The sequence below is a fragment of the Thamnophis sirtalis genome, unplaced genomic scaffold (assembly GCF_051295495.1).
Source record: "Thamnophis sirtalis isolate CommonGarterSnake01/CBP01778 unplaced genomic scaffold, rThaSir2_p1.2 scaffold_3, whole genome shotgun sequence".
NCBI lineage: Eukaryota > Metazoa > Chordata > Lepidosauria > Squamata > Natricidae > Thamnophis > Thamnophis sirtalis.
In genome coordinates this window covers 170,520,167-170,547,540 of record NW_028261383.1, presented here as the reverse complement: position 1 = coordinate 170,547,540, position 27,374 = coordinate 170,520,167, and the positions used below count along the sequence as shown (strand labels likewise).

Sequence of the window (27,374 nt, the reverse complement as noted above, 5' to 3'; positions counted from 1 at the left end):
ATGCAGGTTCAAATCCACCTACGTGAAAAGCTATAAGTTGCTGTACTATGTCTTTACTATCTAGTAGTCACAAGTTTGTATGGAGTCGTGCTCTGGCAAATGATGTAGCATGCCATGATTTCCTAATCATCTTGCATTGCCTATGAGCAACCTTGCCATGAAACAAATTACTAAGTACTAGAGATAGGTACTGTAATCATAAGTTATAAATGGAATACAAAGTGAAGATACTGTAATTCCAAATGAGATTTTAATAGGTTTTAAAAAATCTTTCTCCCCCAGTATGTGGATATTGCTTGTAAATTATACATATAGCCAATAGGTGGCACTACAATCCTATAAGACGGTCTTCATTATAGGGCTGCAGACACTCAGAAAATGTAAATATGTACCCTGCGTAAAGCATTGTGTGATTTTTATAAGATGATGTACTGTTGGTATTTAACACTGGACAAATTATCAAGAATGTATCAAGGTACTTCACATGAAAGTTGGAAATGCAAACGTAAAGAAGGAACTTTTCGAGGTTCGAGGTTCATTTTATTTATATGCCGCCCTATTCCCAGCGGGACTCAGGGCGGCGCACAAACCCAAAGGTGGGGGGGGAGGGAAAAACACAAAAACTACAAAAAGTACAGGGCATTTAAAACAACCAACAGCCACACGATTCGAGAGGGGAAGGGAACTCATCGACCCCAGGCCTGCCGACACAGCCAGGTTTTAACGGCTTTATCACTTATGGTGGACATGTTACAGAGCGAAGAAATACTGGAGTAGGATTTACATCTTAATACAGAAGATTCTTAAATGAATATAAAGATAAAACCAGATATTTTTCTTTTAGGCTTAATGGATAAAGAACTTGAAAAAAAACCTGGAAATTTGATGTTATATATGTTGACAACAGCAAGAATACTTTATGCACAAAAAATGAAAGAATATTTTTATTCCCGGCTGCAAAAGTTGATGGGAGTTACCCATAGGTGATGAAATTGACTGCTTTGATCAAAGAAAAGATTACAATAAATTTTGTTTCTACCTTGAAACAGTTTTTGGACTTTGTGCTTGTGGTGGAAAAAGGGGATCTTTGATTTTACATTTTGCTGATTAGATAGGTTTGTTGTTATAGAAATGGCTATATATATTATAATGTAAAAGTGAAAAGTCAAGGTTATATGTTTAGACCTTATTCTAATGATTTAAGGTTTAAGGTTTAAGGTTTTAATGGATTTGTATGCCGCCCAATCCCGAAGGACTCCGGGCGGCTTACATAAAAACAATTTTAAAAATATTAAAAGAATTTAAAATACAAGACAAAGAGAATTTAAAAAGGCACAACATGCACTCAATCTTAGTGGGGCTGAAGCTCAATCAGAGATCAGCAGCCCCAGGCCTGCCGGAACAGCCAGGTCTTAACAGACTTCCGGAAGGCTGAGAGAGTGGGGAGGGTCCGGATCTCAGGGGGTAGATCGATCCAGAGGGCCGGGGCAGTACAGAGAAGGCTCTCCCCCGAGGAGCCGACAGACGACATTGTGTAGTCGACGGCACCCGGAGAAGGCCCATCCTGTGAGATCTTATTGGGCGCTGGGAGGTATGTGGCAGGAGGCAGTCACGGAGATATCCGGGTCCTAGGCCATGTAGGGCTTTAAAGGTGATAACCAGCACCTTGAAGCGTGTTCGGAGACCAATAGGGAGCCAGTGCAGCTCACGGAGGATAGGTGTAACATGGGTGTATCTAGGTACACCCAATATCGCTCGCTCGGCTGCATTCTGGACCAATTGTAGTCGCCGAACACTTTTCAAGGGCAGCCCCATGTAGAGTGCAAAAGGACTCGGAAATCTTTTTTTTTTCTTTTTCTTTCCCACTTTACCCTACACTTTTCCCTCTTCCCATTTCCCTCCTCTAATTTTCCATTGTTCTCATTTTTTTTTTGTATTTTTGCATTTTATATTTTGATAAACCAACAAAGATATAAAATTTACAAAAAGATGAACACCACAATGGCAAGGCAAACATATAGCTTGTTTAGCTCCTGCTTCGTGCCTCAACTTCACACCACAAATCAGACATGGATTTCATACTGCTCTTTTATTAACATTATAAAATTCCAGTCATCAGCTAAAAAATACCCATCCCCTCAATAGCACCTCCTATTCCCTCCCATTTCAATGGGGAGACAGGACAGGAACTCCCCCCCAACCCACTGCCCCATTTCCCCCACCCTGTTCTCCATTACAAGCTAAAAAAAGAAAAAAGACCTTACAGTTGGGGAGGGGATGTAAACTTCAAACACTACAAAATATATGTGTTTCTACAAGGGATGAGAACTTTGGGTACCGATCTACAAAACCAAGGACTTCCACCTAGTATATATGCTGAGCATATTTGTCTTGGAAGAGCACTCACCCCTAAGGGAGAACCAACAAATGGACTCTGGGCCACTCCAAAGCCCCTTCCCTCTGTCTACATGGAAATTCCATACTCTGTAGCGCAGACAATGCTCCATTAATGGGCCTCTTCTAACCTTTGTAACGCTCATTAGGAAGCTGCTGATGTTCCAGCAAAGAACAATGGACTTGCTAGATCTCAGTGTGAGCCACAAAGATCTTAAATCCATAAGCAAAAATGAATTGCCAAAGAGCAATCATTAAGGCTTAGTAGGCCCCTTGCTTTGCAAATCTGACATGTAATCAGAGACCACAAGTTTGATTCTAATACAAAGAACCATACAAGACTTTTAAGCCATCCCATCACTGCCCTAAAGTTAGAAACACAACCATCTGCAAACTATTCCCCAATTGGTCCCTAGCGGATATGTGCCATCTCTTCCAGGAAGGGCGTCTTCATGCAGCCAGTGCAGAGTTGATCCATCCAAAGGGGAGCCTCGTGTTGCAAGGGGGTCCGTCTTGGGTAAAAGGTGTACTTGAGGTCATAATTGAGCAAACAGCTGAGGGAGGCCATGTAGACATCCGAAAAACGGCACAGGCGGCGGGAGAAGTATGTGGGATTGTGGCACGTGCGAAAGATGCTGCCAAACTGCGGGTTGAAGAGGTTCTTGGTGAGTGCCCTGTAAGAGCATGCGGGGGGGGGGGGAGGAGAAAAAGAAAGAGGGATCGGACAATCAGGATTGATGGAATTTCATTCTCCAGAGATGACTCAGTCGGCAAGGTGGAGTATCTGAATAAAACGCTTACAAGGATTATGTTAAACAATTGTCTAAGAATCTAGGTTTCAATTGAATCGTGACCCGTCAAAACCGCGCTCGACTAAGCCGCGCCCGATTAAACCGCGTCGCTGATGTCATCAACAGGGCGACAACAGCCAGCGCGGAGAAAGAAGGGCGCTTTAAATAGCGCTTTGAAAGCAAGCCGATTCAACTTAAGGTAAGGGTTAGGTTTAGGGTTAGGTTTAGGGTTAGGTTAAGGGTTAGGATTAGGTTAAGAGTTAGGGTTAGGGTTAGGGTTAGGTTAAGGGTTAGGTTAAGGGTTAGGTTTAGGGTTAGGTTAAGGGTTAGGTTTAGGATTAGGTTTAGGGGGGTTAGGTTTAGGTTTAGGGGTTAATTTTAGGTTTAGCGTTTATAGCATGCTTCTGTCTCCGCACTGTTGTCGCCCTGTGATGACATCAGCTACACGGTTTTGTCGAGCGCGGTTTAGTCGAGCGCGGTTTAGTGGTGGAACCCAATTTAATATGAATATTTAAGATGCAAAATTTCACTTTGCATTACCTTTATACCTTGAAGCCATAACTGTGTATTAGCGTATTCTCAGGGTCTCTTGGGTGGTCTTTTTATATTGGTCGCAGCAGCGCAACACAGCAGCCATGAAGCGACCACGCTCACGAGCAGCCACCCGGCAAACCCCCTTTCCAGCCAAGCACAGCACCATTCACTGACCTAGGGGTATCGCCAAGCCACGTGAGTGCCTGTTCGCCGCCGCCCGGCTCCCACAGCTTGGCACCTTTGAAATGCCAGTGAATGGTGCTCTGCATGGCTTGAGAGGGGGATTACACGAGCGGCAACTGGCCCACAACTAAAGAGCGTATGCCCAGAGTGGCCACTGACGGAAGACTCGTTTGGAAGCTGCAGAAAAAGCCATGCAGCGGTGGCGGCGGTGCCCTGGCTCTGCGGGGAGAGCTGGGCCAGGGCATCGTGAGGCTGGGAGGCACGTGAGTGAGAGCGGAACAGCCGCTCACGCAACCCCCCTCCCCAGCCATACAGAGCACCATTCACTGGCATTTCGAAGGCACCAAGCCGCGGGAGCCGGGCAGCGGCAAACAGGCACTCATGTGGCTTGGCGATACCCCTAGGTCAGTGAATGGTGCTGTGCTCGGCTGGAAAGGGGGTTTGCCGGGTGGCTGCTCGTGAGCGTGGTCGTTTCATGGCTGCTGCGTTGCGCTGCTGCGACAGTGCAACACAGCCATTCGCCCATGAGGCTGTGCCCGGCTCTTTGGGAGCCTGTTTGCAAGAGAGCAGCGACCCCAGCAACCCCCCTCTTCAGCTGGGCACAGAGCCACTCACCAACCTAGCACCAACCTGAAGGCACCAAGCAACGCTATCACATTTGCCTCCCACCCCCCGGTTCCCGCAGCTTGGCACCTTCGGGATATCGCTAGGTCGGTGAACGGGGCTCTGCCTGGCCGGAGGTGGGGTGTTATCCAGGGGGCTTATTTTCGGGGGGGGTTATATTTTTGCCCACCCAAAAAATGTGGCAAGGTTTTAGTTTCAGGACATGTTGTATTTTCGGGGAAACACGGTAGAATTGATCTAACATTATTTTATGGTTATAAAAAGACCTGGACATTACGCCTGAATATTCAAAACACCAAGTTGCTGCAGAATAGGATTGGGGTATGGAGTGACAAAGCGTAAAAACCACATTATTCCTCTCCATAGCCAAGTAAAAATAGAAGCAAATAAATGTTTTTACCTTACATAACTGCACATAGAACATTTCCATTTGTCTTCATTATTTTGCGCTGGTATATTTACAGTATATCAGAGAATTCCATTTCATATTACTGTATCATTAAACTTGGATATTTTGTGATAAGGAATTTTCTGTATTATAGTTTTTAAGTTCCTTTCTTTATTATCAGACAATCTGAGCTAGGTTTTTCCGTGGCACGACAAAACCGCGAAGCCCTTATCCGCGGAGACATAAGCGCGTCGCTAAAGCCGCAACATCATCATCACACGTCATCACCGCCGCGACAACAGCGCGGCAACAGAAGGGCGCTTTAAAACGGCGCCATGGCAGAAAGCCGATTTCCATTAAGGTAAGGGTTAGGATTAGGTTTAGGGTACTGAGTGCTTGGGAATGCACGGATTTGCCCTCCGCGATTATGTCATCGTGGTAGGGTCGCGTTTTTCCTTAGCGCTTTGAACGGCGCGAATTAGTCTTCGCGCTTATGTCTCCACGGATAAGGGCTTCGCGGATTTGTGGTGGAACCGGTTTTTCCCATGCAACTCAGAGGTTAAAACAATACGTAGCTGTACTATAATCTAAAAGATCTTATTTGATGCCTAGAGCAGACAGACCCAAGGAGAGGGCAGACAAAAACTCCTACCTTTATTAAATGGGATATGATTCACAACAGCAAAGCCTGCGCTTGCAATTCTTTCATGGAATTGTCAGTGTCTGTGCGTGCCAAGGTGCACATGTGCAAAAGGAAGCGATTGCTCATACCAAAATAACAACTCTCAGCACAAGGCAGGAGCAGAGCTCTTAAAAACTGCCAATCATGCCTGGGGTTTTCTTTAATGTGCATTTAAACTATCTGCGACATTTCAACTAGCTCCAAGCATCAAAAGGACAGCAGAAACAGAACATACTTTTTAAGCAAATAGCAATTTCCCCAGGCTTCCGAACAGCACAAAGGTAACTCACAAATGATGTTATCAATACCACTGAAGAATATTCAAAATAAATATGGGTCTAGGAAATTTCAGATAGCTTATGATTAAGACCAGAAATGATACAAATTGTTTATAGTTAGCCTAGCAAGGAGGAGCTAAGCTCAATTCAAAGACGTTATTAATTTTCTACTTTCTCTTTAACTATATTTGGAGGGAAGAGCCAAGGTGGCGCAGTGGTTAAATGCAGCACTGCAGGCTACTGCTAGATCAGCAGTTCAGCGGTTCAAATCCCACCGGCTCAGGGTTGACTCAGCCTTCCATCCTTCCGAGGTGGGTAAAATGAGGACCCGGATTGTTGGGGGCAATATGCTGACTCTCTGTAAACCGCTTAGAGAGGGCTGAAAGCCCTATGAAGCGGTATATAAGTCTACTGCTATTGCTATATTGCTATATTTTAAACTGTTTTTGTTAAAGATTTATACCTTGTATTGGTTCTGGGAAGTCGGGGGGGGGGAAGGTTGGGGGGGTTGGGGGGGAGTGGGGGAGGGAGCGGAGTTTACTAAGTTGGAGGAGGGGTGTTGGATTTTAAGGTAGCTTATGATTGTACATGTATACTGCTATTTTTTCTTTTTTATGTCTATTGAAATGGAATTATAAATACCATCAACACAAAAGGGATTTGCTCAGAAGCTGAAATACACCAAGTGAATTAGAGGAAGAGTGGGAAGCAGAGGAGAGAAGAAAGATAGGAAGAGAGGGACAGGAGAGAGGGTGAGGGGGGAAGATGAGGTGTATAAGGAGGAGTGGTAAGGGGAGAGAGGAGAAGGAGAAAGGAAGGGGAAGTAGAGTAGAAAATGATGGAGGGAAGACAGGATGTAGAAGAGTGGGAAGCAGAGGAGAGAAGAAAGATAGGAAGAGAGGGACAGGAGAGAGGGTGAGGGGGGAAGATGAGGTGTATAAGGAGGAGTGGTAAGGGGAGAAGGAGAAAGGAAGGGGAAGTAGAGTAGAAAACGATGGAGGGAAGAAAGGATGTAGAAAGGGGAAGGAGAGAGGGGGAAGAAAGTGTTGGATAAATATATGGAGAGCAGAAGAGCCAATAACTGGTGTTTTTTTTTCCTTTGGTAGTTGATGGGAAGATGAATTGATGTAATTATTTAATAATACAACATGATATTGACTATGTAATAGTATACATGTGATTATATGCTATGAAAATGGAAAATAAAATAAAAATTATGTGGAAAAAACAACAACAATTTAAGAAGCTATATTAAAGTGAACAGGCAGGAAAGAATCCCCCAAAACTGTATGAAGGTCATTCTTTCTGCTGTGGAATCTTTGTACAGAAGCCTGAACACTATTTCCCAAAAAGGATCTGTTGCCTGCCTTGTCACTTTTTCACTTCTACATCAAAGGTGGTTTTCTTTCACTGTTCAATGCATGCTTTACAAAAAAAAACACCTTCTGGATATTTAAGAACTGAGATGAAATGTATTTTTCTCTCCCTGTTCTCCAATCCCCATCAACTCATGATTTCTCTTCTGGAGCTCAAGCAGGATTCCATGTCTGGACATAGAGCCGAGGTGGCGCAGTGGTTAGAGTGCAGCACTGCAGGCCACTTCAGCTGACTGCTAGTTCAGCAGTTCGGCGGTTCAAATCTCACCGGCTCAAGGTTGACTCAGCCTTCCATCCTTCCGAGGTGGGTAAAATGAAGACCCGGATTGTTGGGGGCGATATGCTGACTCTGTAAACCGCTTAGAGAGGGCTGAAAGCCCTATGAAGCGGTATATAAGTCTAACTGCTATTGCTATTTACAGCTTGGTTTTGTGATAGAATCTGGCAAGGGATAAGTCATAAGAGCCACTCTGATATAGGCATCAGGCTCAAAACCGGGAATGTGGGTTCTAGTCTTTCTTTTGGGCGCAAAGCCAGCTGGATTGCCTTGGACTAATCACTTTCTCTCCGCCCTAGGAAGGCAGCAATGGCAAACCGCTCCTGAAAAATCTTGGCAAGAAAACTGCAGAGACGTGTCCAGACAATCTCTTCAGAATCAAACATGGTTGAGCAGGAGGGGGGGAAAAATCATTAGAACCAAGAACAGGGGTGGGTTTCAACCGGTTTGCAGCGGTCCCTGCCAACCGGTTGGTCGGCGAACCTGGAAGTAAGTAACTTCCGGGAACGGCGAAGGGCCCACCCGCCCGCCCACGCTCCTTACCCAGTTTTGACAAGTTCTGCGCTTCCACGCATGCGCAGGACGCATACAGCGCCTGCGCGATCCTCCAGGAGCAGCTGGAGCATCGCACAGACGCTAGTACGCGTGCGTGCACCGTGCACGTGCACGAGGACGCCGCCGGCCCCGTTCCAACCGAACCGGTTGGAACGGGGCGAGAAACCCACCCCTGAACAAAAAGGTGACATAATTGCGACAACTGGTGATTTGGCTTCCAAGGGAGTAGCGAGTGATTCTATTTACACAGCTTTGCCCATCAAGAAAGAGTCAATGAGGCTGATAAGAGAGTCAATCAAGCAACACAAAACAGAATCCCACAAGGGAATTGCAACTATGCAATAAAGGACATGTTTGGACCTGTGTAAACAAGCCTGAAACCAGTCTATTAAAAGTTTACAGGAAACTTGAAAAGAGGCCTATCTAATTCACAATTCTATTTCTCACTGACTCGTCTATAACCCAAATAAAGTTTCATTCTTGCTGTTGCACTGGATGCTTAGTTATGGGTGATGGGAGCTACAGCCTAAGCACAACTGGACAATGTACAAAGGCCAACGCTGTAATATAAATGTTTGTTATACTTTACAAATTAACCATGAAGAGTTAAGAATTACATTGGAGAGAAATTTAAATGTAGATTTGATGCTGGGGAGAGAAAGTGGAAAAGGCTAAACACATTCTAAAGTTTGTTTCAAAAGGACAGAGAGAATTATAGGTTGGATCCTGATTAAGCTGAACTAAAGATAAGTAACTTATTTTTCCCCCAAAATCAAATCAGTTAATTCAGTGGGGTTCAAGTTATACCAACTGTAACAAAGCTGAAGTGGAAAATCATGAATCCAGGAGAGGTGAAGAGACCAAAAATTAAGGCCCCAATTAACTCTGCAAAATTTAGAGGCTTGAATGGTCATACTTTAATGCTGAATGCTCTTTTAATGCTCTTTAAAACTAGGATATGTTAAGTATATTGTTATAAATACCATCAACATAGATTGGAGTTTGCTCAGAAGTGGAAATACCCAATGAGAGGAAGAGTGGGAAGCAGAGGAGAGAAGAAAGATGGGAAGAGAGGGATAGGAGAGGTTAAGGGGGGAAGATGAGGAGGATAAGGAGGAGTGGAAGGTAGAGAGAGGAGAAGGAGAAAGGAAGGAGAAGTAGAGTAGGAAAGGATGCTGGAGGGAAGAAAGGAGGTAGGAGAGAGGCAGAAGAAAGAGGTGTATGGAGAGCAGAAGAGCTAATAATGGGTTTTTATCTTTCGGGGTGTTGATGACAAGAGGAACTGATGTAATTACTACTTAATACAATAGGATACTGGCTATGTAATAGTATACATGTGATTGTATGTTATGGAAATGGAAAATAAAAAAGTATATTTTAAAGAAAAAAAATGCTGAAGAGGGCAACAGAGTATGTGCATACAATTTCACTTTGTAAGAAAAAAAACTTAAAACCTTTATGTTCAGTGGGATGGAGGCAGTTCCTATTTATTAATTGGGCAAGCAGGGAAGTAGCCAATGTGTAAGTCTGAATTAGCACACTGAAAAGAAAGGAGAAGGAATAAAATACCTGAGTTCCTGGCGCTCCTTCATCCAGTCCTGCAGCACCTGCTGGGATTCGGGATCTTGGAACATCTTTTCAGGAACAAGAACCCAAACGTTAAGACAGCCCTGGGATTACTGTTCCATCCCCTCTCAAAGCTCACTAAACTAGCTTCTTACAACCAATTTTACCTTTCCTTGAAGCTCCTTACTCCCACAGGTCCCATTTATTGAGAGAGCAACTGACTGCAATGCTGTTTTAAGTATTCCCTGCTCTACGTTACTCTCTTCCACACTGGTTCTATCAAGAATTGGGGGCCTTCCGGTCCAGTGGTGGGTTTCAAAAATTGTTGGCACCTACTCTGTGGGTGTGGCCTCCTTTCTGGGAGTGGCTTGCCGCCCATGTGACCGGATATGAAATTATGAATTAGTACTGGGTACTTGAGAGACCGCCTGCTGCCAATTACCTCCCACAGACCCATTAGATCTCACAGGGTTGGCTTCCTCCGGGTGCCATCTACCAGCCAATGCCACCTGGCTATTACCCGGGGGAGGGCCTTCTTTGTGGCAGCTCCGGCCCTCTGGAATGAACTCCCCGCAGGGATTCGGACCCTCACCTCTCTCCAGGCCTTCCGAAAAGCCGTCAAAACCTGGCTTTGCCGGCAGGCCTGGGGGTGATGAGTTCCCTCCCCTCTCGACATGTATGGTTGTGTGACTGTTGTTTACTTTTATTATTTGTATTTTGTCTTTTTATGTTCCCCCTTTTTCCCCCTTGAATTGTTTGCCGCCATGAGTCCTCCCGGAGAAGGGCGGCATACAAATAATAAAATACAAATACAAATACAATACAAATACTTAGGTTGGTCCAAGTAGCTATTCAGAAACTCTGGCATTGAAGCATGCAAGTTTTAAAGCTGTCACGTTAGAAGATTCTTGCCAGTGGTGGGTTTCAAAACAATTTCGGAACCTCTTCTGTAGGTGTGGCCTGCTTTCCGGGTCCACTGGTAGAACCTCTTCTAACCGGTTTGGTAGATTTGACGAACCGGTTCTACCGAATAGGTGCAAACTGGTAGGAACCCACCTCTGGCCTTCCCCCTTCTATTCCCAGCAGTTAAGCAGTGTCCTGATTCCTATCCTACCTGCATTCGTTCCAGCAATCCAGTTAAGGCTTGCAGCCAAGTGAGTGCTTGGGAGTACTGTTCTGTGTTGACCATTTTTGTCTCGGTCTCTAGCTCAGGAACTATGGCCCCTGTCCGCCAGCCATGCCTCAGCATCAAGTCCTGGGACAGAGAGACAGAATGGAAAAGATTTATAGATTTATCATGACAAACGTTACACACTGAACTCCGCCCACTCTTTTCCCAGGGCTGGGAAGAAAATCTAAAAGACCCAACCTCCACCCACCCCTCTCTTCGCGACCCAGAGGATTATGCCCAAAGCTCTCACCGCCAGGTCACTGTAGAGATGGTCCCCAAAATAGAGCACCTTGGATCCACGCCAGCCTGTGAGCCGGAGGAAGTCAAAAAGGTTGCCCTAAGATTGTAGTTAGAAACGTTGCATTAGAAGGATTAGAAGAATTGCATGGATACGAGATCAACGTCCCTAGAAAATATTGTATATCGCGGAGGAAAATGGGAAAGTTCCCCTTCACATCTTGCAGGTACAGTTGTCTCCGGGACTCAAGAGACCTCTGAGCAAATTACCGTCTAACACTCAATCTCCCTTTTGCTTTTTCTCTCATTTGGTTGTCCAATCTTGGCCAGGTTTCCACCCTCAAACGTAAATAATTAGACTCAAGCAAGAGCTGGCAGCTGTTCTTATTTCTGCCACCCCACCCTCTGCACCAGACAGAGATGGTAAGTAGAGTGAGTGTTTGGAAAGAGGAACATCAGTAGCAATAGGAGGAGGTCCAAGACTCCAGGAAGGTGGCACCTTTCTTGGAAGTTAAGTCACAACAGATGTCCAGTACTGCTACTTCTGAAACATGTCCTCACGTCAGTGGTGGGTTGCTCATCCCGTTCCAACCAATACGGTTGGAACGGGGCTGGCGGTGTCCTCGTGCACGCGCGCAGTTCATGCATGCGTCTTAGTGCCTGCGCGATGCTCCATCTGCTCGCGGAGAGTCGCGCAGGCGCTGTATGTGCCATGCGCCTGCGTGGAAGCGCAGAAGCCTTCAAAGACCAGTAAGGAGCGCAGGCGGGCGGGTGGGCCCTTCGGCGTTCCCGGAAGTTATTTACTTCCGGGTTCATCAACCAACCGGTCCGCACGGACCGCCACGAACCGGTTGAAACCCACTGCTGCCTCACGTGCTCCTTCTCTCGTCTCTATACCCACAGGGCAAATCTCAAAGGAGGAAGAGGGGAGTGTATATCTTCAAAGATGATTCTGCTTGGGCTAACTGGATATTATGCCTTTTCAGTATAGCAATTAGAGAGGAGATTTTTTTCCCTTCATCTCATTAAATCTCTGACTTACTTTCCTTCCAAAGTTTGCCAAGAAGCTCAAAGGGGTTGAGAAGGTTGAAGGTGAATAATTAATAATTTAATAGGCGACACCACCAAGTACCAGCAGCAGTCATAATTTTTTTTTAATGCTGATGGAGTTAACCCTGCTCAAGGATCAAGGTATTAAAATCATATCGCATGTACGTAAGAATTACCTTGCTTCCTCAAAGACTCAGACCACCTAATAATGTCCATGTTCCCTACCTGTTTATACACTTGGCCTTTCTCCAGCTTATTTATTTTGTCCCACTGCAGATCTCCATTGCTATCTAGTCGTCGGAAAGGCCTGAAAGGAAAAATGGGTATCAGTTGGAGAGGCTGCTGAGAAGGCCTTTTGGCTTCCACTATATAAGGGAAGGAGTTCTAATATCTGACTCGAAAATCCACAGCTATTTTTCTCACACACATAGGGACATATTCTTTAATGCAGGCTAGGGAATTCTGGGAGTTGAAGTCCACACATCTTAAAGTTGCCAAGGTTGAGAAACACTACTCACTAGGAAACATTAACACTGCTGTATGTTGCACCTATGTACGCATTTTCTGCAAATTTTAGTGGGTATCAAATCAGTGGTGGGTTTCAAAAATTGTTGGAACCTACTCTGTGGGTATGGCCTCCTTTGTGGGAGTGGCTTGCCACCCATGTGACCGGATGGGAGTGGCTTGCCGCCTATGTGACCGGATATGAAATTATGAATTAGTACTTAGGTCGGTCCAAGTAGCTATTCAGAAACTCTGGCACTGAAGCATGCAAGTCTTAAAGCTGTCAAGTTACAAGATCCTTGCCAGTGGTGGGTTTCAAAAATGTTTGGAATCTCTTCTGTAGGTGTGGCCTGCTTTCCGGGTCCACTGGTGGAACCTCTTCTAACCGGTTCGGTAGATTTGACAAACCGGTTCTATTGAATAGGTGCGAACTGGTAGGAACCCACCTCTGTATCAAATGATCCTAAAGGCTAAAGTAAATTAGGAATCTTGATTTTATAATTTACTTGTTCAGCATCCTCCCCCAGTCCAGGAATGCTGGACAGCCATTACAAAATCTTTTGATGTATCTAGTGATTTGAAAAGACATCGTACAGCATTTTAAGTAAGTAAGAGCACAGAGAATTAGAAAAAAAAAACCTACGTAATGGCTGGTGATGTAAATGTACATTAGGAAAGGAAATCAAGATAGGCAGAGTTCAAGTACAGTTCATTGTAGCCTCTCTCCTACAGTTAGCAATTGTTATTTCAAATTTTCTATTTCTACTTTCTATTGTTGCCCAGAAAGTGACCCCGACGATGATTTAGGGTAGAGAGAGAGACAAAAAGAAATCTAAAAATGAAAGAAAAAGAAAGGAAGTGCTAGAATATAGAAATTAAAATATACGCAGGAGAAAAGAAAAGAAAAATCCTCTCCAACCACCAGCAACTGAAATGCTGCCGTCAAAGAACTCTGCCAATGGTCAAGAGGAAGGAAATTTTGCTCTCATTCTCTTAAAGGAACAACTCCCTCATTTTTAGCCTGAGTAGTTTTTTCTTTGTGCTTTCAGGTCTGAGCTATAATCTACTCAGGAGGGCACTCCCCCAAAGCCACATATTATCATTACACAACATGCACTGATCTATCTATCCCCAAAAATTGAGTAACAATGGCAGGACTGAGAAACACACCACCTTTTTTTTTTTTTTTGCAACATTGCAGGCACAGACCATGCCTTAAAAAAAACACTGGGGAAGTTCTGTAAACTGCAGGGAGCATGAGAGTGACACAGGGACATTACTGGCAGGATTGAAAAGACAATCTTCACTCTGCCTTTTTTAAAATGCATTTTAGGGGAGAACTAAATTCCCACCATGTTTTTTTTTCTCCCTAAATCTTCCTGTACAGTGGCATTTCTGCAGCACAATCTTCAGGGGCTCTAAATACCACAAAGCAAAGGTTCAAGGAGGCTAAACATGGCCCACAAATGGCTGACTCGGGTATAATTCATCCGAATGTGTTGTGGCCTGGCAGGAGTTGTTGGAGCTGCCGCCAGACTCCGACAGCGAGGGGTCTTATGAGTCGGCCCTGGAGGAGGTGGAGGACCCTGGACAGGGTGTTGACTCCGAGCAGGGTAAGGAGAGACTGGTTGGCCACCAGGTGGCGGCAGAGCATTGGATCAGAGGGAGTGTTCAGGAAAACACTTGTGAGTTGTTTCAGGATGCACCCCGTCGAAGGGCTACTCCACGGAAGGAACAACTGCGTAATTGTAGGAGATGATTGCGCTTAGCTGATGCTGATTAAGATCCTCTCCTGATTATAAAAGAGATTGTTTGTGCCACGCCCTGTTTGCAGGAGTTCACATTCACGAATTAAGAGAAACCAACTTGGAGAAGTGGTTTGCTGTGAGAAGCCTGTTTGCAGTGCTGCGTCGGTGTGAAGGACTTTTTGCCAGAGTTATTATCTTTGTTTACTGGGCTTGCAGCCAACAAGAGTCTGGACTGATTAAAACATTCTTTCGTACGTCTGTTTTGGCTTTAGTTCCTGGCGGAGAAGGGCGGGGGGGGCAGAACAAGAATGTACGTGCAGCCGTGTGCCAATTCCATTAACCAGAAAGATATCAAATGCCCTCAGGACATGCATTAGCTCATGCCCATATGGGGAAATGCAACACTCACTTGACACAGTCATTGAAGAAATGAGGCTTGTCTGCCTGGACTATGACCACATCAAAGAAGTCTCGCCAATCCTTGCCCACCATGTATCGCATTCCTTTATCACTAGGAGAAACAGGGAGAAAAGGGGAGAGAGTTAGGAGGTACCAAAAAGTACAGAGTAGGAAGCAACCGTGAAACAAGAATCTCTCCAACTATCATGGTGGCTGGGGGATTCTGGGAGTGTGTAATGCCCCGCAGTTATCTACGCATTAATAATCATCTAGTAATATTTCCTTATACATTTTAGGGACCTTTCCTTACATAATTGGTGTTTTCTTTCATACTTTTGGATTTCTAATTTCTGTTTCCGTTAGTTGGCAATTGCTAAAACCAATCCCACGCGAAAAAGTATTCAAAGCCTTCTTGATTTTAATTGTCAATTTATTTATTCCTGCACATTGTAATATTTATTCATTTACATATCTCTGTTTTTCCACTGTTGTGCAAACACAATTCCAGCAGCTGCTAACATGTGTAAAATTAAATATATATTATACTCCCTTTCAAATAGCCAACAAAATATTTCTGGTTTTAATTCCATATCTTGCTTTACGATCGCTTCTAACCAGTAACTTCTGAATAGCTACTTGGACCGACCTAAGTACTAATTCATAATTTCATATCCGGTCACATGGGCGGCAAGCCACTCCCATCTGGTCACATGGGCAGCAAGCCACTCCCATCCGGTCACGTGGGTGGCAAGCCACTCCCACAAAGGAGGCCACACCCACAAAGTAGGTTCCAACAATTTTTGAAACCCACCACTGGTTTAAGTCCATTAAGCTTAAAGTTCCCAAGGTTCAGAAATGCTGATCTAAGCTCACTAGACAAGAACTGGCAACAAATACCTGAGGATGTTGTGCTATCAGCAGCACCTCAAAATGTTGCCCATGTAGATTAAATTAAAATGATAATTAAATGATTAAATAAAAACAGATTAATGAATTAATCGACCTTATATATTTTCTCCTATGTTGTTGTGGGGGTGTACCTAGGTACACCCATGTTACACCTATCCTCCGCCAGCTGCACTGGCTTCCCATCGGTCTCCGAACACGCTTCAAAGTGCTGGTCGTTACCTTTAAAGCCCTACATGGCTTGGGACCTGGATATCTGCGGGACTGCCTCCTGCCACATACCTCCCAACGACCCATAAGATCTCACAGGCTGGGCCTCCTTCGGGTACCGTCGACCGGGCAATGCCGGTTGGTGACTACTCGGGGGAGGTCTTTCTCTGTAGCTGCCCCGGCCCTGTGGAATGATCTCCCCGCAGAGATCCGGACCCTTCCCACTCTCTCGTCCTTCCGGAAAGCCATTAAAACCTGGCTGTTCCAGCAGGCCTGGGGCTGTTGACCCCAAAATACAGTCCAGCCCCATTTAGAATGGAATGTATGGTGTGCTGTTTTTAAATCTATCTTTTTTTTTCTCTGTATTTTATTTTTTTTATTTATTTCTGTACTGTAAGCCGCCAGGAGTCCTACGGGATTGGGCGGCATATAAATGTTATTAAACTTGCAAACTTGGAAAAGGGAATGCCACGTATACAATCTTGAACTCTTGAATGAAAGGCAGAACTGATTTTTATTTATCAACTTTGGGTACTGCCCATCTCGCTCTTAGTATTATATATTTAGTATATAAACTTGCTATATACTCTGGGGTATACAGCAAAAGGTATAAAAGCATTAAAAACATAACAATATAAAGTGCCGATTAAAAAAAAGAGCCAGGTAAATGGATACGATGAGTGCAAATCTAATAATTACGTAAGAAAAAGAAACTTGCATCCAGATTTTTAAAAAAGTTGGAATGCAATCCAACTCGCCAGCCAAACTAAAGCTAAAGTTAAATTCCTGAAAAAAAAATGTTAAGTCTCTGGTAACTTAAGAAAAAACAAACAAAAATAATCCCAAATAGCTCAGAGGTATTTTAGAGCCTGGGCGTGCTTAAACTCACACAAAGCTGAAGGGACTGTTGGTGATGAGGAAGAGTTTTTTGCCATTTTTGGCCAAACGGTGTAGGACAGCGTAGGTCTCATCCCCGTGCAGGATGTATTGCTCTGGAAGAAGAAAGGTGGACAGAGGCCTTTTAAGAATTACAAGCAATCCTCGGCTTATGACCATCTGTTTAGTGACCATTTGAAATTATGACAGCATTAAAAAAAATTGGACTTGTGTGACCCATGCTTAATGTTACAATCACTGCAGCACACCCACTGTTATGTAATCAAAATTTGGGTGATTGGCAGCCCGTGTGCGCTTATGACCACAAGGATGCTGCTATTCCCCCCCTCCCCACCTGCCTATCTCCTTCCATCTATACACTTTTGGTCCCTTTGCACAGTGACACTTAGCAATAGCAAGTAGCAGTTAGACTTATATGCCGCTTCATAGGGCTTTCAGCCCTCTCTAAGCGGTTTACAGAGTCAGCATATCGCCCCCACAGTCTGGGTCCTCATTTCACCCACCTCGGAAGGATGGAAGGCTGAGTCAACCTTGAGCCGGTGAGATTTGAACCGCTGAACTGCAGATAACAGTCAGCTGAAGTGGCCTGCAGTACTGGCACCCTAACCACTGCGCCACCTCGGCTCCACTTGGTGGAGGCAGCACCATCACTGGTGCTGAAGTAGAGGCCCAGGGCCTTCAGCAGTCTCAGCCAGCTGCCATCACTTCTAGGCCTCTACTTCAGTCTCAGCTGCCCCCTTGCCCCCCAACACAGGGGCAGGGTTGGGTCTGAAATCTGGGGGCAGGGCAGTGGTGGGTTCTAAAAATTTTTACTACCGGTTCTGTGGTCGTGGCTAGGTGGGGAGCATGTAACTTGAGTGGGAGTGGCCAACGTGACCTCACTAACACACACTCAGTCACATGTCCCCACCACCACCAAGCCACGCCCACTGAAACGGTGGTGAAAAATTTGGGACTCCGACGGAGGGAGCGGGAGGGAAGAGAAGGGAAAAACTCCCCAAATTAGACCGCGGGAGAAAAGCCATAAGTTTCCTAGAAGGAATTTAAGCATTCAACTTTGCAACCTGGAGGCCATGCCTATATTTATAAATCCGCCGGACAAGTGGGGGGGGGGCAGAGAACAACGGGAAGGAAAGGGTGGGAGATAGGAAAAACGCAGGCGGAGGCGCTGGACTGTGCAAACAGGGAGGGAGGGAGGAAAGTTCACCCAATCCTGGCTTGGGACAAGGGGGGGGAGGAGGATCCGGCTGCAACACCCCCAAACAGCCCCAGGTGCAGCAGGAATCATGGGAAATCACAGAGCCTGGATTGCACACACACACACTTGTGTCCCGCAGTCGCACATGGCACCCGCAACCCACTCCGGGTTCCTCCTTTTGCATTCCATTTTCTTGCCTTCGGGTGGAGCAGAGGAGCCGCTCGGCTTCGTCAAATTCCTACAATGGGTAAGTTGAGTGGTGGTGATGGAAGGCGCCCAGCCAAGCAGGGCCCGGGCGGGCTGCAGAGCACAGAGCCAGGATGCCGTGCAGGGCCCGCTTCCCTCCATCCGAAGGCATGAAAACGGAATGCAAAAGGAGGAATCCAGGGTGAGGTGGGGGCTCCACATGCAACTCCAGGGACCCAGCAGTGACCCAGGCCTAACACGCCCCCGAAGAGTTCTCCAGGAGGCGCCATAGGTGCCACCATGTTGATTTTCACTTCTGCTTATGCGCAGAACAATATTAACAATCAGGAGCCAAGGTGGCGCAGTGGTTAGAGTGCAGTACTGCAGGCCACTTCAGCTGACTGCTATCTGCAGTTCGGCGGTTCATATCTCACCGGCTCAGGGTTGACTCAGCCTTCCATCCTTCCGAGGTGGGTGAAATGAGCACCCAGATTGTTGGGGGCGATATGCTGACTCTGTAAACCGCTTAGAGAGGGCTGAAAGCCCTATGAAGCGGTATATAAGTCTAACTGCTATTGCTATTGCTAATTGCACTGTGCATGCGTGTGCAGAGCACATCAAGCGCATACACGAGTTAACTGAGAGTGGTGCCTGCCGGAACCCACACCTGGCTGCAACTTCATACTGCACTATAGCACCTCCCCAACTCACACATGTCCTGCACCTCGTTTTCCAGGGCCTCCCCCACCTCTTGAGACACCCCTTCACTCCTTTCCTAGAATGCCCTCTGGTTAACAACTCATGGGTCTCGCTTAACAATGTCAGTTGAGAAAGCCAGAATTGCAGTCACTAAGTGAAGCAGTAAAAAAACAGCTTGCTTTTCAATTTCATTGCTTAGGAACTAAAATTCTGGTCCTAATTGCTGTCACTAAGGCAACGGCTTAGCTCCCTGTATGCCGTAAGAGTAGACCTGTGGGCTGAACACCAATGGCTCTTTCCTTGCTCTTTTCTTATCACACGTTCACAACTTGGCAATTTTAAGCTGTGCAAACTTCAACTCCCAGAATTTCCCATCCAGCATGGCTGCGGAATCCTGGGAGCTGAAATCCATGTCGTTTACAGTTTCCCAAGGCTTAGAAATACTGGTGTAGGAGATAGATACTCACCCAGATCTTGCATAATCCACTTGTACATAAAACCTTTAATATGAACATCTCGGATGGCATCCTGTGGAAATGGTTGAAGGAAAAAAGAAGAAGAAATGAATTCCAGGAATAAACATTGCAGGCGCTGACATTTCTACATCTGGGCTGCATTTGAAATGCAACATGAGTAGGGCGTCCACATCAGTGTTATGCCTTCTGTCTTGCCTCTACTTTTTATTTATTTTTTGTTATACTTCAGAGGAAGGAAACAATACTCAAGGTTCGTGATCCGATCTCCTCTTTAAAAATTAAAAAAAACTTTTAATAGTAGTAATTATTGTGTGTTTGTGGTTTGGATAACTAGTAGATAGCTGTGGTACGAGGGAGTGAAAGTAACTCTTTGCCATAACTCTGCTCTGTGGGTAATGATCAAATATATCCTTTATTACGTGACCCGTCAAAACCGCGCTCGGCTAAGCTGCGCCCAATTAAACCGCGTCGCTGACGTCATCAACAGGGCGACAACAGCCAGCGCGGAGAAAGAAGGGCGCTTTAAATAGCACTTTGAAAGCAAGCCGATTCAACTTAAGGTAAGGGTTAGCTTTAGGGTTAGCTTTAGGGTTAGGTTAAGGGTTAGGTTAAGGGTTAGGTTTAGGTTTAGGGTTAGGTTAAGGGTTAGGATTAGGTTTAGGGCTAGGTTAAGGGTTAGGTTTACGGTTAGGTTTAGGATTAGGTTTAGGGGGGTTAGGTTTAGGTTTAGGGGTTAATTTTAGGTTTAGGGTTTACAGCGTGCTTCGGTCTCCGCGCTGTTGTCGCCCTGTTGATGACGTCAGCGACGCGGTTTAGTCGGGCGCGGTTTAGTCGGGCGCGGTTTTGTGGTGGAACCCTTTATTATTTCTTTGCTCTTGAGGGAACATGTATATTTCTGTTCCATCAACAGCAACAAAAGTAATTGAGTAATTGATAAGTAACAATTAAAACCACGAAGTAAAACATTAAAACAGATATAACTTTAAAGCAACTAAAATAACATCAGAATATAACAATAGTACCAAAACACACAGACAAATACAATCTTAGAAAGAACTGAAAGCAAAAGGCTTGGAAAAGAAACCTTCATCCGTCCTTGTGGAACAAAACATTAAGCAACTTGTATATGTATGTTTTGCACATACAAATACAGATAGCAGCCTGTGGGACAACTGAGGATCATTTGATCTGAAAAAAAAAAACCTCAAGGCTGTTTCTAATCATTTTTAAATATGTGTAGGAGAAAAGGCATTATAGAGTTTAGCCAAATTTGTTTTCTCACTTTAGCCTTGCAATGAATAAGAAGTCGGAATTTAATCTTCGAAGTTGCATCCTTTATTTGTCGCAAAAGGAAAAGGCCGTCTCTCTAGAAATGTTTAAAATACAGAAAATCTTATCTGGTTTGGTTGTCTCTATTTCCTATCTCCTTCATTGTTATTTATTTCTTCCTCGATTCCTTTCATAGGATATGACGTTAAATTTTCAGGCTGGTTTGGGGTTGGGGAAGAATAAGTGAGGCTACCAATATATATTATATACATACGTACGTACGTGTATATATGTACTGTAGAAATGTTTAAAATACAGAAAATCTTATCTGGTTTGGTTGTCTCTATTTCCTATCTCCTTCATTGTTATTTATTTCTTCCTCGATTCCTTTCAAAGTATATGACGTTAAATTTTCAGGCTGGTTTGGGGTTGTGGAAGAATAAGTGAGGCTACCAATATATATTATATATATAGATGTACGTACGTGTATATATGTACTGTAGAACAGGTCATCTGCTCCTGTTGACCCTGTTCTCCCTCTTTCCTTAAACTTTCAAGCACTGCATGTAACCTGATCTTGTTTTCCCCTCCCTCCCCCCTTCTCTCTCTCTCCCTCCCTCTCTCTCTCTCTCTCTCTCTCTCTCACACACACACACACTAACACAGGTTAAATGATAACTTCTCAATGTTAAGTAAACTTCAGAAGTGCCGTTCACATTTCTCCGGTGGTAGACTAAGGCTCTGCAAGTGGGACAGAGCCGAAGAAAAGGACAGGAGCATAAAAGAATGGATCAAAAACATTATTTATGAGAATGCCAAAGAAGTTCTCCTAGACAAACAAGAGTGAAAATGCCAATTCCAACCTCTTGCTCAAAATCAGGGGCTGGGCAGCCTCCAGAGAGAGAGAACAGATGGTTTTTCCGGTCTCTAAACTTAAAAACATGCTGAAAACATAAGCTGAGGGGCCCTCAAGACGTGTGCCTTGGAGCAGTTGGGTTTACAGATAAGCCTTCCTGGCAGCTTTGCAGACAACACGTCTCAAGTCTTCCCACCAGCTTGGGACAGCCTGTTCCTCTCTGGGTGAGGTACGTCACAACCTTCTATAATAAGGTTCTATTTAAAAACAGAAACGGGAACCAACAGACCTAAAGCAGGCTTTTAGAACTCCAGGCCCCCCCTAAAATCTTGTCATTTTGCTGTAGGATAAATCACAGAGGAGACGCTATGTTCTGCAAAACCTCCCAAAAATAATTGCCAGATTCCCAGCCCGCACTCAGAACTGAGAAGAAAACACGCAACTGCCAGCCAACAGCACTTCCTCCTCCTCCTAACTTTCAACACAGAAAGTTCTCCTAGGCAAACAAGAGTGGAAAGGGAGAAGAAGCTTGCCAAGGGGGGGATGAAGTACATACCGTAACATCTTTGTAGAGATGGATGGGGTCATAATCAATATCATTGCTGATGAAAAAATCATTAGCTACCGCCAGGAGGGTCATTTCTGGCAGAGAGAAGATGTCCATGAATTGCTTAACAGCAGGGCCCTGGAAGGAAAAAAGAAAAAAGGCGAACGATACAATTTAGTAGACCATTGGGCCCAGTGTTTGCTTATCCCGTTGCTTATCCCGTTCCAACCGGTTTGGTTGGAACGGGGCCGGCGGCGTCCTCGTGCACGAACGCAGTTCACACATGCGTCTTAGCGCCTGCGCGATGCTCCAGCTGCTCGCGGAGAATCGCGCAGGCGCTGTATGTGCCATCCAGCTGCTCACGGAGAATCGCGCAGGCGCTGTATGTGCCATGCGCCTGCGTGGAAGCGCAGAAGCCTTCAAAGACCAGTAAGGAGCGTGGGCGGGCGGGCGGGCCCTTCCCCGTTTCCGGAAGTTACTTACTTCCGGGTTCACCGACCAACCGGTTTGCGGGGACCACCACAAACCGGTTGAAACCCACCCGATTGGGCGCTTCCTTTTTAAAATAGCTCTTAAGGATTTCTGTAGAAATTAAATTTTACTCAGTTCAACCCCTCTGGCTTTTTAGCAAAAACACATACACGTCATTAACCTTCAAAAAGCAGAATTAAGAAAGTCAACATTCAGATTTTTCCAAAACAATCTGAAATTTGGACAAAGAGAGTTTAGAAGGAAAGTGCAGAGTGAGAGAGAAAGATTAGATATAAGCTATTAGAAGGAAAGTGGGTAGCAAGTTCCAGGGAAGAAATGAGAACTGAAGGCAGCTACATTAAAAGCACAACTGATAATCACAGTGGAATGAAGAACTGTGAATAGGCCAGCTCTGGGCAATGCCTCCCCAGAAAATGCAAGGACTTGAGATTGCCTACAAATGTTCCAGACCAGTGGTCACCAACTGGTGGTCTGTGGACCACTGTTGGTCTTAGAGAAAATTTTGGTGGTCCTCAGAAAAATTATTTGCATTTTTTATATTGCACTAAATACTATTTATCTTTTTTTTAAAAAAATCATATCATTAGTGGTCTGCATGATTTAAAATTATGAATTTAATGATCCCTGAGGTCCAAAAGGATGGTGATCTGTTGTGGCCCAGCAGGAGCCGTTGGAGCTGCCACCAGACTCCGACAGTGAGGGGCCCTTTGAGTCGGCTCTGGAGGATGTGGAGGACCCTGAACAGGGTTCTGACTCCGAGCAGGGCACAGAGAGACTGGTTGGCCATCAGGAGGCACCTGAGCCTTGGACCAGTGGGGAGGAGACAAGGGAGAGTGAGCCGGAAGCCAGTAATGGATGCACGGCATCAAAGAGCTAATAGGCATCAGGAACAATTACGCAATTACAGGAGGTGATTGCACTTAGCTGATGATCATTAGGCTCCTCTCCAGACTATAAAAAGGCTACTTGTGCACACGCCCTCTTTGCAGAAGTCAACACAGAATCGAATGTCGGAGAACTTTGTATGAGCTTGGCAGGCTGGATTGCTGCCAAGCCTTATCTGTGTTTATTGCTGCCCAAGCTTGTCTGTGCTGGGTTACTGCCAAGGACTTGTTTGTCTGTTAATTAAATGCCATAATTTAACTCTGGCTCGGAGTGTGCTTTGGTGTGGAACGAGGGGGGGTCAGAACAGTGACCCATGCTCAAAAATTTGTTCCTTGCGAGGAGACCACAAAACAGTGATCTATGATGAATTCAAAGCTTTGGGGCATGAGGGAAATCCATCTTCACTCAAACCACAGTCAGGACTTTTAAAGGACACTAGATTTGCATACTTTCTTTTCTAATCACTTTTGGTAAATGCTTTTTGCCTGTTAGGAATCATTAGATCCACAGGTTTTACAGAACCAGATGAGTTTTCTTCAACCCTTAGCAAAATAAGGTTAAGAACTTAAAATTATTTTGGAACAAACAGCAAAAAAGATGATTAATTTTAGAAAGTTAGAAAAAACTAAAGGTCCAAATAAGTAGAAATAACATTTAGGAATTAATTATAAAGAACCCTTCTCATGGGAAAATGCTTTTGTTTTAAATTTTAAAAACCACAAGACTTTAAAAATTGGGCATTAGAAGGAAACAAAAGGAACTAAAGATTGCAATTAAACGAGAAGAACATTTAAATTTGACCTACTAATACAGAATGGAGCAAAATAGCTTAACATTGGACATATTGGAGGATATTTTGGAACAATATATCCTGAAGGTAATTTTAAGAATGTTTGCTTCAATACATAAGACTGTGTTTGAGAGATGTTATCGAAGAACAAGTTTTATTGGATAGGATGAGACTAATCTGAAAGTGGATTTAAAAATGATAATCTAAAAGAATGATATGGAAAAAAATGCTGTATTGGATATACAATTAAGATCTGTTGTATTTTAAGTTATTAAAATTGTTTATACTTGTGACAAAGAAGAAAGTCATTTCTTTATATTTCTTTTCTTTTTCTTAACTATTTTCTTTTCTTTCTTTTCTCTTTTTTCTGCAATATATTTTCTTTTTCTTAGTTTATAGCAGTTTTAAACATTTTATTTTATTTTTTTAATTTTTATTTTAAACACATAAACACATCAATAAAAACAAACACATGACTTAAAACAACATAGGAAAAAAAAGTTACATCATACAGCGGTTCCGTATCGGTTTCTTTACAGTTAGTGTTTTCCCTTCTATACATTTCTATCTTGCATTCATGGTCCCCTTATTCGTTATCCATTTTTATGTACTATTCTATATTTATTTATACTTAGCTATTTATAACAAAATATTGTTTACCTATATTGTGCTTTATATTCTTACTATCATTTATTCTCTTACATACAATTATAGGTATACATTCACATATTTATTCTTTTTTCTTTGCTATTTTTATACTTTTGTTATTCCGTTTAAAAGGTTATAATATACAGTTTGAGTTGCTTTGTTTACCATCCCTAGCGCCTGTTGTAACACCACCTTATTTTCCCTTTCTTTTCTCCCTCCCTTCCTTCTCTACTTCCTTCCTTCCTCCTCTCCTTCCCCTTCCTTCTTCCCTTATCTCTCCCCTACTCCTACCCTCCCTCTTCCCCTTCCTGCCCTCTCTCCTTCTCTTTCTCTCTTTAAACATTTTAATTGTACTTTTTAATTAAAATATTAAATATTATAATTAAAATGAAATATTATAAAAAAGGACAGACAAGGGCAAATGACAAAAGACAAAGGACGAATATCTGGAGCAATCAAAATATTCTGGGTTTGGCTCTCCCTAACTATAAGTGATCCAAATTTCTAGAACATGATATATAGTTTACTCTGGTTCAAAAGAATATATTTTTTCCATTTCATGCACATGGTTAATATGAAGATTAAATAAAGACAACCAGCCCAGCTATCATCCAATCATGTCTGGGAATGGAAACTCTGAATGAAAATAACAGCTTTAGACAGCTCAGAGATTCTACCTTTCCATAGAAGCCACTGGCTTGGTGTAAGGGAATATGATGGGTGCCATCATACATCTCCAGAACTTCATCATCTGGAACAGGTTTCAAGCCTCTGCACAAGATTTAAAAAAGAGGACAGAGGTGCTTAGAATTACAATAACAGGGTATTTTAGCAGTTAGATCAAGGGGTTCTCAATCTTGACAGCTTGAAAATATGTGGACTTTAATTCCCAGAATTTTTGAGCCAGAATTCTGGGAATTGAAGTCCACACATCTTCAAGCTGCGAAGCTTAAGAGACACTGAGTTAGAACATAACAATATCTTATTAAAGTATTTTTGTAACAGCATCAGGCATTGTGCAACTCAGCATAACTCTTAGGTCACACAGAATGAAGTGTGAGCTATAATAAGGACAAGAACGTTCACAGGCATAATAAAATGCATTCCAATGCAGACATATAACAGTTAAGTTAAATTCGGATCCCAACATGTTGTCATTAGGCCCAGCAGCGTAAAAATTAGAAGCCAGAACATTATATGAATGCTTCTAGTCCATTTCATGCAGAACAAGAAATTCTTCTTTCCCTTACCTTGTTTGACAATGGTTGGGATCACGTATTTATTACTGCTAAATACTATCAGTGTAAGCCAGGCAAGGAAGTAGCACAGCATTTCCCCAAGGCCAATTATAAATTTGCACACCACGAATTGCCAGAAGCTAGGGTAGGGTTTGAACTTGGCCAACCCAACCATTTGGAAACCAACATGAAGAATACTTACCGATACACAGTACCCAACTGAATGTAGTGAAATGCATCTATCTTCATGAGCAAGCCCTATAGGGGACAGGGAAAGAGGGATTTAGCACCCACATAGAAACCTTAGGATTCCTAATCCTTGCAAATAAATTTTATAAATGTTTTCAGGTGATTAGCTCATATTCAACAATATTGTCCCTTGGGTTCTATACCGGCAGCTACAAAGACAAAAAAGGGAACATTAAGAGCTGAGGTGGCGCAGTGGTTAGAGTGCAGTACTGCAGGCCACTTCAGCTGACTGCTATCTGCAGTTCGGCGGTTCAAATCTCACCGGCTCAAGGTTGACTCAGCCTTCCATCCTTCCTAGGTGGGTGAAATGAGGACCCGGACTGTGGGGGCGATATGCTGACTCTGTAAACCGCTTAGAGAGGGCTGAAAGCCCTATGAAGCGGTATATAAGTCTAACTGCTATTGCTATTGCTATTTTTTCTGTCCTACAAGGGATCCTCAGCAGATGACTTATGTGTAATAGTTATTCAGAAAAGTAGCTACTGGGTAATAAAGGTAGTAATATTTACATGATTTAAGACTGTAATCCTGTGGCACTTAGATTGGATATTTTGAATATTCTTACACTTGTGCAAAGAGGCCCCAAAGTACTATAGAATTCTGAAATGTAGCATCCTCTGATCTCTCATTCCAGGAAATAAATGGGCACCAGATTTGGAGGGTCATGGATTTATTCCTTGCCATTCTCCACCCCCTTCACCTATGATAGTCTGCCATTTTGGATCCTCGAACTAAAGGTTTCTGGGGAGTTCACACAAAAAGCAAGCAACCTCACACACAGAGACCTCCGACCTTCTAGACAAATTTGCTAACCCCCAGAAAGACAAACGACAAAGACTCTCTCACCTTTGCAATGTCATAATGTAAGCCCCGAATAGCAAAGTTAGGCCAGTATTCATACTTCAGGATGCCCTTTGGATACTGATGTGATAAAAGAAAGAGAAATATGTCACGGTGCGCAATCGTCTAAGAAATTTAAGTTAAGGTATCAGGCTGGATACCATGGCTGTGAGTTCTAGTCCTGTCCTATTATAAGCCTTCGTCTTGGACCAGTACCCCTCTCTCAGTCTT

General features: G+C 43.9%; 1 protein-coding gene across 2 annotated transcripts in view; it reads right to left on the bottom strand.

Annotated features, from left to right (window-relative positions):
• The window catches only part of LOC106550542 (5'-nucleotidase domain-containing protein 2), a 52,260-nt gene that overhangs the window by 9,421 nt on the left and 15,465 nt on the right, over positions 1–27,374 (bottom strand). The window contains exons 3-14 of one of the 2 annotated variants that reach the window (XM_087710913.1): positions 27,150–27,224; positions 26,257–26,312; positions 25,494–25,587; positions 22,011–22,139; positions 19,321–19,381; positions 16,763–16,865; positions 14,768–14,869; positions 12,332–12,413; positions 11,070–11,156; positions 10,763–10,903; positions 9,652–9,716; positions 2,071–3,068 (exon numbers count right to left, since the gene is read on the bottom strand). In XM_087710913.1, the coding sequence (XP_087567039.1) occupies positions 2,807–3,068; positions 9,652–9,716; positions 10,763–10,903; positions 11,070–11,156; positions 12,332–12,413; positions 14,768–14,869; positions 16,763–16,865; positions 19,321–19,381; positions 22,011–22,139; positions 25,494–25,587; positions 26,257–26,312; positions 27,150–27,224 (1,257 nt within the window). In that variant the 3' untranslated portion in view covers positions 2,071–2,806. Of the gene's footprint in view, positions 1–2,070; positions 3,069–9,651; positions 9,717–10,762; positions 10,904–11,069; positions 11,157–12,331; positions 12,414–14,767; positions 14,870–16,762; positions 16,866–19,320; positions 19,382–22,010; positions 22,140–25,493; positions 25,588–26,256; positions 26,313–27,149; positions 27,225–27,374 lie in introns of those variants that run through there. The other variant, XM_087710914.1, reaches the window with a different exon arrangement.